The sequence below is a fragment of the Crinia signifera genome, chromosome 7 (genome assembly GCF_055691185.1).
Source record: "Crinia signifera chromosome 7, ASM5569118v1, whole genome shotgun sequence".
Lineage (NCBI taxonomy): Eukaryota > Metazoa > Chordata > Amphibia > Anura > Myobatrachidae > Crinia > Crinia signifera.
Window position 1 is genome coordinate 16,427,446 of NC_139223.1, and position 13,343 is coordinate 16,440,788.

At 53.2% G+C, this 13,343-nt stretch overlaps 1 protein-coding gene across 1 annotated transcript in view; it reads right to left on the bottom strand.

Annotated features, from left to right (window-relative positions):
• The window catches only part of LOC146019841 (lysophospholipase D GDPD1-like), a 32,958-nt gene that overhangs the window by 13,909 nt on the left and 5,706 nt on the right, over positions 1-13,343 (bottom strand). The window contains exons 2-3 of the mRNA XM_083152438.1: positions 7,840-8,001; positions 1,705-1,747 (exon numbers count right to left, since the gene is read on the bottom strand). Coding sequence (XP_083008564.1) covers positions 1,705-1,747; positions 7,840-7,978 — 182 coding nt within the window. The 5' untranslated portion in view covers positions 7,979-8,001. The remainder of the gene's footprint in view (positions 1-1,704; positions 1,748-7,839; positions 8,002-13,343) is intronic.

Here is a 13,343-nt window from a genome sequence, read left to right on the forward strand (position 1 = left end):
GCGTGCAGTACAGCAAAGGCAACTCACCTGCGCACAGTACAGCAAAGGCAACTCCCCTGCGTGCAGTACAGCAAAGGCAACTCCCCTGCACACAGTACAGCAAAAGCAACTCACCTGCGCACAGTACAGCAAAGGCAAATCCTCTGCGCACAGTACAGCAAAGGCAACTCCCCTGCGCATAGTACAGCAAAGGCAACTCCCCTGCGCACAGTACAGCAAAGGCAACTCCCCTGCACACAGTACAGCAAAGGCAACTCCCCTGCCCACAGTACAGCAAAGGCAACTCCCCTGCACACAGTACAGCAAAGGCAACTCCCCTGCGCACAGTACAGCAAAGGCAACTCCCCTGCGCACAGTACAGCAAAGGCAACTCCCCTGCGCACAGTACAGCAAAGGCAACTCACCTGCGCACAGTACAGCAAAGGCAACTCACCTGCGCACAGTACAGCAAAGGCAACTCACCTGCGCACAGTATCTACTGGACCTGATTCAGGTGCTAAACGATCTTCAGCCCATGTCACAATGGGGCAGATGTATTAAGCCTGGTGAAGAGGTAAAGTAGAAGGTGGTAAAGCAGTAGTCAATCAGCTGTGTTTGAAAAATGACCGTTGGGAGCTGATTGGATGGTGCTTTATCCTATTCTACTGTAGCTCCACTTTTTCTCTTCACCAGGCTAAATAAATCTGCCCCAATGTACCAGTGTCCAGTACTACGGGCACACTACAGCAGCAGCTGTTTGAGGGCGGGGAAGGAAAGCGGGGTACAATACAGGTTCAGAATTGAACCAATCAGATTCAGTCTATCATTTTGTTATTGCATCCTAGAAAATGATAGACTGAATATTATTGGTTTCTATGGGCAACATCACCTATTTTCATTTTTAGGCCAGGGAGGCTATGTGTGAGAGGCATCGACGCCACCTCATTGCAACAACAGATCTGTGCTGATGTGGTCCGGATACAGCCGCCGGTGTGTTTACTCAGCTGGAGGTGTCGCCACACATGGAGGACCGCAGGCACAATGGGACCAGCAACTACTTGGCACCACATCAAGCAAAACAGTCAGTGATTAGTGGAGCGGTGAAACGCGCCACCGGGTGTGTAACGTATTTATCACCTACAGTCTGCTAATACATTCGTTTCTACAGGGCTTCTGTACACATCCCTAGCAACACACTATGGGCTTTGTTTACTAAGTTATGTCAAAGATGGGAAGTTGCCCATAGCAACCAATTACATTCTACTTCATATTTATTTTGCACCTTCTGGAAGATAATAGATAGAATTCGATTGGTTGCCCATAGCAAAGACCCATCTTATTTAATAAATGTATTTTTCTATTTATCCTGCTGAACATCGATAAGATCCCATACACCGGCCGGACCCACTTGTCCGATAAAGCCGCTAAAATGAAGTATAATCAACATTATCAGCGTCATTATCAGAAGACACAAACGTGAAACGCTGTATGAGGCACGGAATCAGCCCCTGTCTGACGAGTGCCGACGGAACTTGTGTAAACTATGGTTATCGATACCTTCAATGACCACAATTATCAGCCATCAAACTGCAGCTAGACGTGGTATGCACAGGTGCATTTATCATCAGTACCCAGGGACACGTGCGCGGGCCAAGTATCCGTGCCACCAATCCGCGCCCACGCTGTTACTGTCGCTGTACAATACACGTCATTCGCAGAACTCACTTGTCAAACGCTTCTAGAGTATTCTCGATTCTCTCACCCGCTCCTGAAAGACAAAACAGAACCGTCATAAAGGGTCCAGATGAGATGGATGTATCGCCTGCTCCTTCTAGACATTAGTACTTATTGTAGCCGACGTCTGTGCTGTTCAGCAGTGAAACTACCCCTGGATCCAACGCATCTGCATAAGGGAGGTTATTCTGATTGGTTCGTTCCGATGCGAATTCACCAAACCCCGCCTGGCCCCCACCGATTCGCAGCGTGTGGTCGCATGCACTGGCTGCGAATGGATGTTTTACATAAACATCCATTCGCAGCCAGCGGGGGGGGGGGGCGGGACGACACCCACATCATTCGATGGTCGCTGACCATCGAATGATGTGGAAAGAGCACGCAGATCTAAGGTTGCTCAGAGCAAGTCTGAGGGAAGAGGGGGGGCAGCTGACATCGGTTGGGCGGTGAACGATGGGTGTTCCCATGGGCGAGTACCCCTGCCTGATGCCCACCGCAAGGTTGGGTGTGTGCACCCAGCGAACAGTTTGTTTGCCGTGGGTGCACGCACCCAGCGTCTGCACATGCGCAGATGCAAAACATCGCCCCCGTAGGAACGCATACTGCCATCCGAACAGACCAGAATAAGGTCCAATGTCCAGGAGCAATAAAACTGCTTTATGTGATATGGGCGCTGCCGGGTAAGCAGGCCAGAGGGAGGGTAGAAGGAACACAATATAGTAATAAAGTCACGGGCAAATGTCTATGGACAGAGGCAGGTATTAAATATGTGTCCTTTGTTAGTTATCCCTGGTTAGTTGTTCCCGGTTAGTTATACCTGGCTAGTTATTCCTGGTTAGTTATACCTGATTAGTTATACCTGGTTAGTTATACCTGGCTAGCTATCCCTGGTTAGTTATACCTGGCTAGTTATACCTGGCTAGTTATCCCTGGTTAGTTATACCTGGTTAGTTATACCTGGCTAGTTATTCCCAGTTAGTTATTCTTGGTTAGTTATACCTGAGTAGTTATTCCCAGTTAGTTATCCCTGGCTAGTTATACCTGGCTTGTTATACCTGGCTTGTTATACCTGGTTAGTTATACCTGGCTAGTTACCCCTGGTTAGTTATACCTGATTAGTTATACCTGGTTAGTTATACCTGGCTAGTTATCCCTGGTTAGTTATACCTGGCTAGTTATACCTGGTTAGTTATACCTGGCTAGTTATCCCTGGTTAGTTATACCTGCTTAGTTATACCTGGCTAGTTATACCTGGTTAGTTATTCCCAGTTAGTTATTCTTGGTTAGTTATACCTGATTAGTTATTCCCAGTTAGTTATACCTGGTTAGTTATTCCCGGTTAGTTATACCCAGTTAGTTATTCTTGGTTAGTTATACCTGATTAGTTATTCCAAGTTAGTTATACCTGGTTAGTTATTCCCGGTTAGTTATACCTGGTTAGTTATTCCCAATTAGTTATTCCCGGTTAGTTATACCTGGTTAGTTATTCCCGGTTAGTTATACCTGGTTAGTTAGTCCCGGTTAGTTATACCCGGCTAGTTATCCCTGGTTAGGTATTCCTGGTTAGTTATACCTGGTTAGTTATTCCCAGTTAGTTATTCTTGGTTAGTTATACCTGATTAGTTTTTCCCAGTTAGTTATACCTGATTAGTTGTCCCTGGTTAGTTGTTCCCGGTTAGTTATACCTGGTTAGTTATTCCCAGTTAGTTATTCTTGGTTAGTTATACCTGATTAGTTATTCCCGGTTAGTTATTCCTGGTTAGTTATACCTGGTGGATCAATCATGTGAAATAGAAAGTAAACTCTGTTCTAAAGCTGGACACAATTAATGATCATCTTTCCCAGGCTCCCATGAATGATGAGTAATTCTGTGCAAGGTCATGTGGCTACCTCGGCAACCACAGTTACACAGCACATGATACAATGAGCAGAGTGGTTCAACACTGAGTTCTGTCTGCTATGGTCACTGTAATATCTCTCCATTGCCACCACCGGACATGTTGATAGTCGGAGGACATTATTTATCAAGCATTTTTTCTTTTTAGATCCTATATATCTATATATTTTCCAATCCCAGCAAGCTGATCTGGTTTATACATGTGTGTGTGTGTGTGTGTATGTTCATGGCAGACATACTTGCTTGCACTGCAGAGAGATTTTGAAAAGGAGATTTGCAGGACAGCTAGGAACAGTGGGCCTGATTCAGACATTAATCCTGGTCTGCGAATCTTCGGAGCTCAGCGATCAGGTAAACGCTGTCCCACCAGAGACCCCCCCGCCCCTAGAAACGGCAGCAAATACATTTGCAGCCCTGCACACAGGGGGAAAACCGTCTGCAATCACTCAGCTTAAAGTTTTCCCTGTTTGCGGCACGGAATAAGTCTAGACTTATTCGGCACTGTGATGGCCGGGCCGCCTGGCCAGTGATGCTGGCAAATCTATGCTCCTCCCGAGGGTCAGGTATAGGGGTCCTGGGCTTCCCAGCTGAATGTAGTCTGGACATTTAACCTGGGGGCGCTCCACACTGCCACTTCAGAGCCCTTTCAGGTGAGTCAGGTGATCCGGCCTCTCAGCAGGAAGCTTTATGCACTGATAATTGCAGGGTTATGTCCGCGTCTGGGCTTGTGCCCAAGCTGTTCACTGTCTCATAAATGGAACCGTCATATGACATCGTACACAGGGCCTGATCACTGGGCTGCGAATCTTCGGAGACCAGTGATCAGGAAACAATAGCCTTCACCGGGAGACTCCTGTGATAGTCAGCAATGCTGTGCTCCGTTCACCGGGAGACTCCTGTGATAGGCAGCAATGCTGTGCTCCGTTCACCAGGAGACTCCTGTGATAGTCAGCAATGCTGTGCTCCGTTCACCAGGAGACTCCTGTGATAGTCAGCAATGCTGTGCTCCGTTCACCAGGAGACTCTTGTGATAGTCAGCAATGCTGTGCTCCGTTCGCCAGGAGACTCTTGTGATAGTCAGCAATGCTGTGCTCCGTTCACCAGGAGACTCTTGTGATAGTCAGCAATGCTGTGCTCCGTTCACCAGGAGACTCCTGTAATAGGCAGCAATGCTGTGCTCCGTTCACCGGGAGACTCCTGTGATAGTCAGCAATGCTGTGCTCCGTTCAAAAGGAGACTCCTGTGATAGGCAGCAATGCTGTGCTCCGTTCGCCAGGAGACTCCTGTGATAGTCAGCAATGCTGTGCTCCGTTCACCAGGAGACTCCTGTGATAGTCAACAATGCTGTGCTCCGTTCACCAGGAGACTCCTGTGATAGTCAACAATGCTGTGCTCTGTTCACCGGGAGACTCCTGTGATAGCAATGCTGTGCTCCGTTCGCCAGGAGACTACTGTGATAGTCAGAAATGCTGTGCTCCATTCACCAGGAGACTCCTGTGATAGTCAGCAATGCTGTGCTCCGTTCACCGGGAGACTACTGTGATAGTCAGCAATGCTGTGCTCCGTTCACCGGGAGACTCCTGTGATAGTCAGCAATGCTGTACTCCGTTCACCGGGAGACTACTGTGATAGTCAGCAATGCTGTGCTCCGTTCACCGGGAGACTCCTATGATAGTCAACAATGCTGTGCTCCGTTCGCAAGGAGACTTCTGTGATAGTCAGCAATGCTGTGCTCCGTTCACGGGAGACTAGTGTGATAGTCAGCAATGCTGTGCTCCGTTCACCGGGAGACTCCTGTGATAGTCAGCAATGCTGTGCTCCGTTCGCCAGGAGACTTCTGTGATAGTCAGCAATGCTGTGCTCCGTTCGCCAGGAGACTTCTGTGATAGTCAGCAATGCTGTGGTCCGTTCACCAGGAGACTCCTGTGATAGTCAGCAATGCTGTGCTCTGTTCACCGGGAGACTCCTGTGATAGTCAGCAATGCTGTGCTCCGTACGCCAGGAGACTTCTGTGATAGTCAGCAATGCTGTGCTCCGTTCACCGGGAGACTCCTGTGATAGTCAGCAATGCTGTGCTCCGTTCGCCGGGAGACTCCTGTGATAGTCAGCAATGCTGTGCTCCGTTCACCGGGAGACTCCTGTGATAGTCAGCAATGCTGTGCTCCGTTCATCAGCTCAGACTGCCCCAAGGACAAAATGCTTCATTGATAAAAGAAAATATTTTCTACATTTATATTTTTACTATAATTATTATTATTATTATTATTTTGTGTTCGTCACATGGATGTACACCAGGGAAGGGATCGAAGTGTAATTTCAGCGCTCACATTGGGCGGTACAGGTGGTATTCACCCCCTCGGTAGAAGATGTGTCTGCAGTGGTACTCACCCCCTCGGTGGTAGATGTGTCGGCAATGGTACTCACCCCCTCGGTGGGAGATCTCTCGGCAGTGGTACTACCCCCTCGGTGGGAGATGTGTCGGCAGTGGTACTACCCCCACGGTGGGAGATGTGTCAGCAGTGGTACTACCCCCTCGGTGGGAGATGTGTCAGCAGTGGTACTACCCCCTCGGTGGGAGATGTGTCGGCAGTGGTACTACCCCCTCGGTGGGAGATGTGTCAGCAGTGGTACTACCCCCTCGGTGGGAGATGTGTCAGCAGTGGTACTCACACCCCTCAGTTGTAGAGGTGTCAGCAGTGGTACAACCCCCTTGGTGGGAGATGTGTCGGCAGTGGTACTCACCCCCTTGGTGGTAGATGTGTCAGCAGTGGTATAACCCCCTCGGTGGTAGATGTGTCAGCAGTGGTACAACCCCCTCGGTGGTAGATGTGTCAGCAGTGGTATAACCCCCTCGGTGGTAGATGTGTCGGCAGTGGTACAACCCCCTCGGTGGTAGATGTGTCGGCAGTGGTATAACCCCCTCGGTGGTAGATGTGTCAGCAGTGGTATAACCCCCTCAGTGGTAGATGTGTCAGCAGTGGTACTCACCCCCTCGGTGGTAGATGTGTCAGCAGTGGTATAACCCCCTCGGTGGTAGATGTGTCAGCAGTGGTATAACCCCCTCGGTGGTAGATGTGTCAGCAGTGGTATAACCCCCATCGGTGGTAGATGTGTCAGCAGTGGTATAACCCCCATCGGTGGTAGATGTGTCAGCAGTGGTATAACCCTTTCGGTGGTAGATGTGTCAGCAGTGGTATAACCCCCTCGGTGGTAGATGTGTCAGCAGTGGTACTACAGTACCCCCTCGGTGGTAGATGTGTCAGCAGTGGTATAACCCCCTCGGTGGTAGATGTGTCAGCAGTGGTATAACCCCCTCGGTGGTAGATGTGTCAGCAGTGGTATAACCCTTTCGATGGTAGATGTGTCAGCAGTGGTATAACCCCCTCGGTGGTAGATGTGTCGGCAGTGCTACAACCCCCTCGGTGGTAGATGTGTCAGCAGTGGTATAACCCCCATCGGTGGAAGATGTGTCAGCAGTGGTACAACCCCCTCAGTGGTAGATGTGTCAGCAGTGGTATAACCCTTTCGGTGGTAGATGTGTCAGCAGTGGTATAACCCCCTCGGTGGTAGATGTGTCAGCAGTGGTATAACCCCCTCGGTGGTAGATGTGTCAGCAGTGGTATAACCCCCTCGGTGAGAAATTTGTCAGCAGTGGTACTTACCCCTTTCGGTGGGAAATGTGTTGGCAGTGGTACTTACCCCTTCGATAGGTGATGTGTCGGCAGTCGTACAACCCCCTCGTGGGAGATATGTCAGCAATGGTAGTCACGGCCATGGTGGGAGATGTGTCGGCAGTGGTATAACCCCCTCGGTGGGAAATGTGTCAGCAGTGGTGCTCACTGCCTCGGTGGGAAATGTGTCGGCAGTGATACCCACCCTCTCTGTGGGAGAAGTGTCGGCAGTGGTACTACCCCCTTGGTGGGAGATGTGTCGGCAGTTTTACTCACCCCCTCAGTGATAGATGTGTCGGCAGTGGTATAACCCCCTCGGTGGGAGATTTGTCGGCAGTCGTACAACCCCCTCGGTGGGAGATATGTCAGCAATGGTAGTCACGGCCATGGTGGGAGATGTGTCGGCAGTGGTATAACCCCCTCGGTGGGAGATGTGTCGGCAGTGGTATTCACCCCTCGGTGTGAGATGTGTCAGCAGTGGTACAACCCCCTCAGTGGGAAATGTGTCGGCAGTGGTACTACCCCCTCGGTGGGAGATGTGTCGGCAGTGGTACTCACCCCCTCGGTGGGAGATGTGTCGGCAGTGGAAGGGAAGCCTCTTGCGCTTGTGCAGGATGTGCGGATGTCTCAGCAGGTAGTAGGAGGTGGCGGCATAGCCCCCCAGCACAGGCACCAGGTAGTACAGGGAGGGCAGCATGGTGCAGGGAAGATGAGTGGGATCTAGGAGAGAAGCACAATGATACAGCAGTGAGAGGGTGACAGCGTAGCCCCCCAGCACAGGTAACAGGTAGTACAGGGAGGGCAGCATGGCGCAGGGAAGATGAGTGGGATCTAGGAGAGAAGCACAATGATACAGCAGTGAGAGGGTGACAGCGTAGCCCCCAGCACAGGCACCAGGTAGTACAGGGAGGGCAGCATGGTGCAGGGAAGATGAGTGGGATCTAGGAGAGAAGCACAATGATACGGCAGTGAGAGGGTGACAGCGTAGCCCCCCAGCACAGGTACCAGGTAGTACAGGGAGGGCAGCATGGTGCAGGGAAGATGAGTGGGATCTAGGAGAGAAGCACAATGATACGGCAGTGAGGAGGTGACAGTGTAGCCCCCCAGCACAGGTACCAGGTAGTACAGGGAGGGCAGCATGGTGCAGGGAAGATGAGTGGGATCTAGGAGAGAAGCACAATGATACGGCAGTGAGAGGGTGACAGCGTAGCCCCCCAGCACAGGCACCAGGTAGTACAGGGAGGGCAGCATGGTGCAGGGAAGATGAGTGGGATCTAGGAGAGAAGCACAATGACACAGCAGTGAGAGGGTGACAGCGTAGACCCCCAGCACAGGTAACAGGTAGTACAGGGAGGGCAGCATGGTGCAGGGAAGATGAGTGGGATCTAGGAGAGAAGCACAATGATACGGCAGTGAGGAGGTGACAGCGTAGCCCCCCCAGCACAGGCACCAGGTAGTACAGGGAGGGCAGCATGGTGCAGGGAAGATGAGTGGGATCTAGGAGAGAAGCACAATGATACGGCAGTGAGAGGGTGACAGTGTAGCCCCCCAGCACAGGCACCAGGTAGTACAGTGAGGGCAGCATGGTGCAGGGAAGATGAGTGGGATCTAGGAGAGAAGCACAATGATACGGCAGTGAGAGGGTGACAGCGTAGCCCCCCAGCACAGGCACCAGGTAGTACAGGGAGGGCAGCATGGTGCAGGGAAGATGAGTGGGATTTAGGAGAGAAGCACAATGATACAGCAGTGAGAGGGTGACAGCGTAGCCCCAGCACAGGCACCAGGTAGTACAGGGAGGGCAGCATGGTGCAGGGAAGATGAGTGGGATCTAGGAGAGAAGCACAATGATACGGCAGTGAGGAGGTGACAGCGTAGCCCCCCAGCACAGGCACCAGGTAGTACAGGGAGGGCAGCATGGTGCAGGAAAGATGAGTGGGATCTAGGAGAGAAGCACAATGATACAGCAGTGAGAGGGTGACAGCGTAGCCCCCCAGCACAGGCACCAGGTAGTACAGGGAGGGCAGCATGGTGCAGGGAAGATGAGTGGGATCTAGGGTGACAGCGTAGCCCCCCAGCACAGGCACCAGGTAGTACAGGGAGGCCAGCATGGTGCAGGGAAGATGAGTGGGATCTAGGAGAGAAGCACAATGATACGGCAGTGAGGAGGTGACAGCGTAGCCCCCCAGCACAGGCACCAGGTAGTACAGGGAGGGCAGCATGGTGCAGGGAAGATGAGAGGGATCTAGGAGAGAAGCACAATGATACAGCAGTGAGAGGGTGACAGCGTAGCCCCCCAGCACAGGTACCAGGTAGTACAGGGAGGGCAGCATGGTGCAGGGAAGATGAGAGGGATCTAGGAGAGAAGCACAATGATACAGCAGTGAGAGGGTGACAGCGTAGCCCCCCAGCACAGGCACCAGGTAGTACAGGGAGGGCAGCATGGTGCAGGGAAGATGAGTGGGATCTAGGAGAGAAGCACAATGATACAGCAGTGAGAGGGTGACAGCGTAGCCCCCCAGCACAGGTACCAGGTAGTATAGGGAGGGCAGCATGGTGCAGGGAAGATGAGTGGGATCTAGGAGAGAAGCACAATGATACGGCAGTGAGAGGGTGACAGCGTAGCCCCCCAGCACAGGCACCAGGTAGTACAGGGAGGGCAGCATGGTGCAGGGAAGATGAGTGGGATCTAGGAGAGAAGCACAATGATACAGCAGTGAGGAGGTGACAGCGTAGCCCCCCAGCACAGGCACCAGGTAGTACAGGGAGGGCAGCATGGTGCAGGGAAGATGAGTGGGATCTAGGAGAGAAGCACAATGATACAGCAGTGAGAGGGTGACAGCGTAGCCCCCAGCACAGGTACCAAGTAGTACAGGGAGGGCAGCATGGTGCAGGGAAGATGAGTGGGATCTAGGAGAGAAGCACAATGATACAGCAGTGAGAGGGTGACAGCGTAGCCCCCCAGCACAGGCACCAGGTAGTACAGGGAGGGCAGAATGGTGCAGGGAAGATGAGTGGGATCTAGGAGAGAAGCACAATGATACAGCAGTGAGAGGGTGACAGCGTAGCCCCCCAGCACAGGTACCAGGTAGTACAGGGAGGGCAGCATGGTGCAGGGAAGATGAGTGGGATCTAGGAGAGAAGCACAATGATACAGCAGTGAGAGGGTGACAGCGTAGCCCCCCAGCACAGGCACCAGGTAGTACAGGGAGGGCAGCATGGTGCAGGGAAGATGAGTGGGATCTAGGAGAGAAGCACAATGATACAGCAGTGAGAGGGTGACAGCGTAGCCCCCCAGCACAGGCACCAGGTAGTACAGGGAGGGCAGCATGGTGCAGGGAAGATGAGTGGGATCTAGGAGAGAAGCACAATGACACAGCAGTGAGAGGGTGACAGCGTAGACCCCCAGCACAGGTAACAGGTAGTACAGGGAGGGCAGCATGGTGCAGGGAAGATGAGTGGGATCTAGGAGAGAAGCACAATGATACGGCAGTGAGGAGGTGACAGTGTAGCCCCCCAGCACAGGCACCAGGTAGTACAGGGAGGGCAGCATGGTGCAGGGAAGATGAGTGGGATCTAGGAGAGAAGCACAATGATACAGCAGTGAGAGGGTGACAGCGTAGCCCCCCAGCACAGGTACCAGGTAGTACAGGGAGGGCAGCATGGTGCAGGGAAGATGAGTGGGATCTAGGAGAGAAGCACAATGATACAGCAGTGAGAGGGTGACAGCGTAGCCCCCCAGCACAGGCACCAGGTAGTACAGGGAGGGCAGCATGGTGCAGGCAAGATGAGTGGGATCTAGGAGAGAAGCACAATGATACGGCAGTGAGAGGGTGACAGCGTAGCCCCCCAGCACAGGCACCAGGTAGTACAGGGAGGGCAGCATGGTGCAGGGAAGATGAGTGGGATCTAGGAGAGAAGCACAATGATACAGCAGTGAGGGGGTGACAGCGTAGCCCCCCAGCACAGGTACCAGGTAGTACAGGGAGGGCAGCATGGTGCAGGGAAGATGAGTGGGATCTAGGAGAGAAGCACAATGATACGGCAGTGAGAGGGTGACAGCGTAGCCCCCCAGCACAGGCACCAGGTAGTACAGGGAGGGCAGCATGGTGCAGGGAAGATGAGTGGGATCTAGGAGAGAAGCACAATGATACAGCAGTGAGAGGGTGACAGCGTAGCCCCCCAGCACAGGCACCAGGTAGTACAGGGAGGGCAGCATGGTGCAGGGAAGATGAGTGGGATCTAGGAGAGAAGCACAATGATACAGCAGTGAGAGGGTGACAGCGTAGCCCCCCAGCACAGGCACCAGGTAGTACAGGGAGGGCAGCATGGTGCAGGGAAGATGAGTGGGATCTAGGAGAGAAGCACAATGATACGGCAGTGAGGAGGTGACAGCGTAGCCCCCCAGCACAGGTACCAGGTAGTACAGGGAGGGTAGCATGGTGCAGGGAAGATGAGTGGGATCTAGGAGAGAAGCACAATGATACAGCAGTGAGAGGGTGACAGCGTAGCCCCCCCAGCACAGGCACCAGGTAGTACAGGGAGGGCAGCATGGTGCAGGGAAGATGAGTGGGATCTAGGAGAGAAGTACAATGATACGGCAGTGAGAGAGTGACAGCGTAGCCCCCCAGCACAGGTACCAGGTAGTACAGGGGGGGCAGCATGGTGCACGGAAGATGAGTGGGATCTAGGAGAGAAGCACAATGATACGGCAGTGAGAGGGTGACAGCGTAGCCCCCAGCACAGGCACCAGGTAGTACAGGGGGGGCAGCATGGTGCAGGGAAGATGAGTGGGATCTAGGAGAGAAGCACAATGATACGGCAGTGAGAGGGTGACAGCGTAGACCCCCAGCACAGGCACCAGGTAGTACAGGGAGGGCAGCATGGTGCAGGAAAGATGAGTGGGATCTAGGAGAGAAGCACAATGATACGGCAGTGAGAGGGTGACAGCGTAGCCCCCCAGCACAGGTACCAGGTAGTACAGGGAGGGCAGCATGGTGCAGGGAAGATGAGTGGGATCTAGGAGAGAAGCACAATGATACGGCAGTGAGAGGGTGACAGCGTAGCCCCCCAGCACAGGTACCAGGTAGTACAGGGAGGGCAGCATGGTGCAGGCAAGATGAGTGGGATCTAGGAGAGAAGCACAATGATACGGCAGTGAGAGGGTGACAGCGTAGCCCCCCAGCACAGGTACCAGGTAGTACAGGGAGGGCAGCATGGTGCAGGGAAGATGAGTGGGATCTAGGAGAGAAGCACAATGATACGGCAGTGAGGAGGTGACAGCGTAGCCCCCCAGCACAGGCACCAGGTAGTACAGGGAGGGCAGCATGGTGCAGGGAAGATGAGAGGGATCTAGGAGAGAAGCACAATGATACAGCAGTGAGAGGGTGACAGCGTAGCCCCCCAGCACAGGCACCAGGTAGTACAGGGAGGGCAGCATGGTGCAGGGAAGATGAGTGGGATCTAGGAGAGAAGCACAATGATACAGCAGTGAGAGGGTGACAGCGTAGCCCCCCAGCACAGGCACCAGGTAGTACAGGGAGGGCAGCATGGTGCAGGGAAGATGAGTGGGATCTAGGAGAGAAGCACAATGATACGGCAGTGAGAGGGTGACAGCGTAGCCCCCCAGTACAATGATACGGCAGTGAGGAGGTGACAGTGTAGCCCCCCAGTACAATGATACGGCAGTGAGGAGGTGACAGTGTAGCCCCCCAGCACAGGCACCAGGTAGTACAGGGAGGGCAGCATGGTGCAGGGAAGATGAGTGGGATCTAGGAGAGAAGCACAATGATACGGCAGTGAGGGGGTGACAGCGTAGCCCCCCAGCACAGGCACCAGGTAGTACAGGGAGGGCAGCATGGTGCAGGGAAGATGAGTGGGATCTAGGAGAGAAGCACAATGATACAGCAGTGAGAGGGTGACAGCGTAGCCCCCCAGCACAGGCACCAGGTAGTATAGGGAGGGCAGCATGGTGCAGGGAGTGGGATCTAGGAGAGAAGCACAATGATACGGCAGTGAGAGGGTGACAGCGTAGCCCCCCCCAGCACAGGTACCAGGTAGTACAG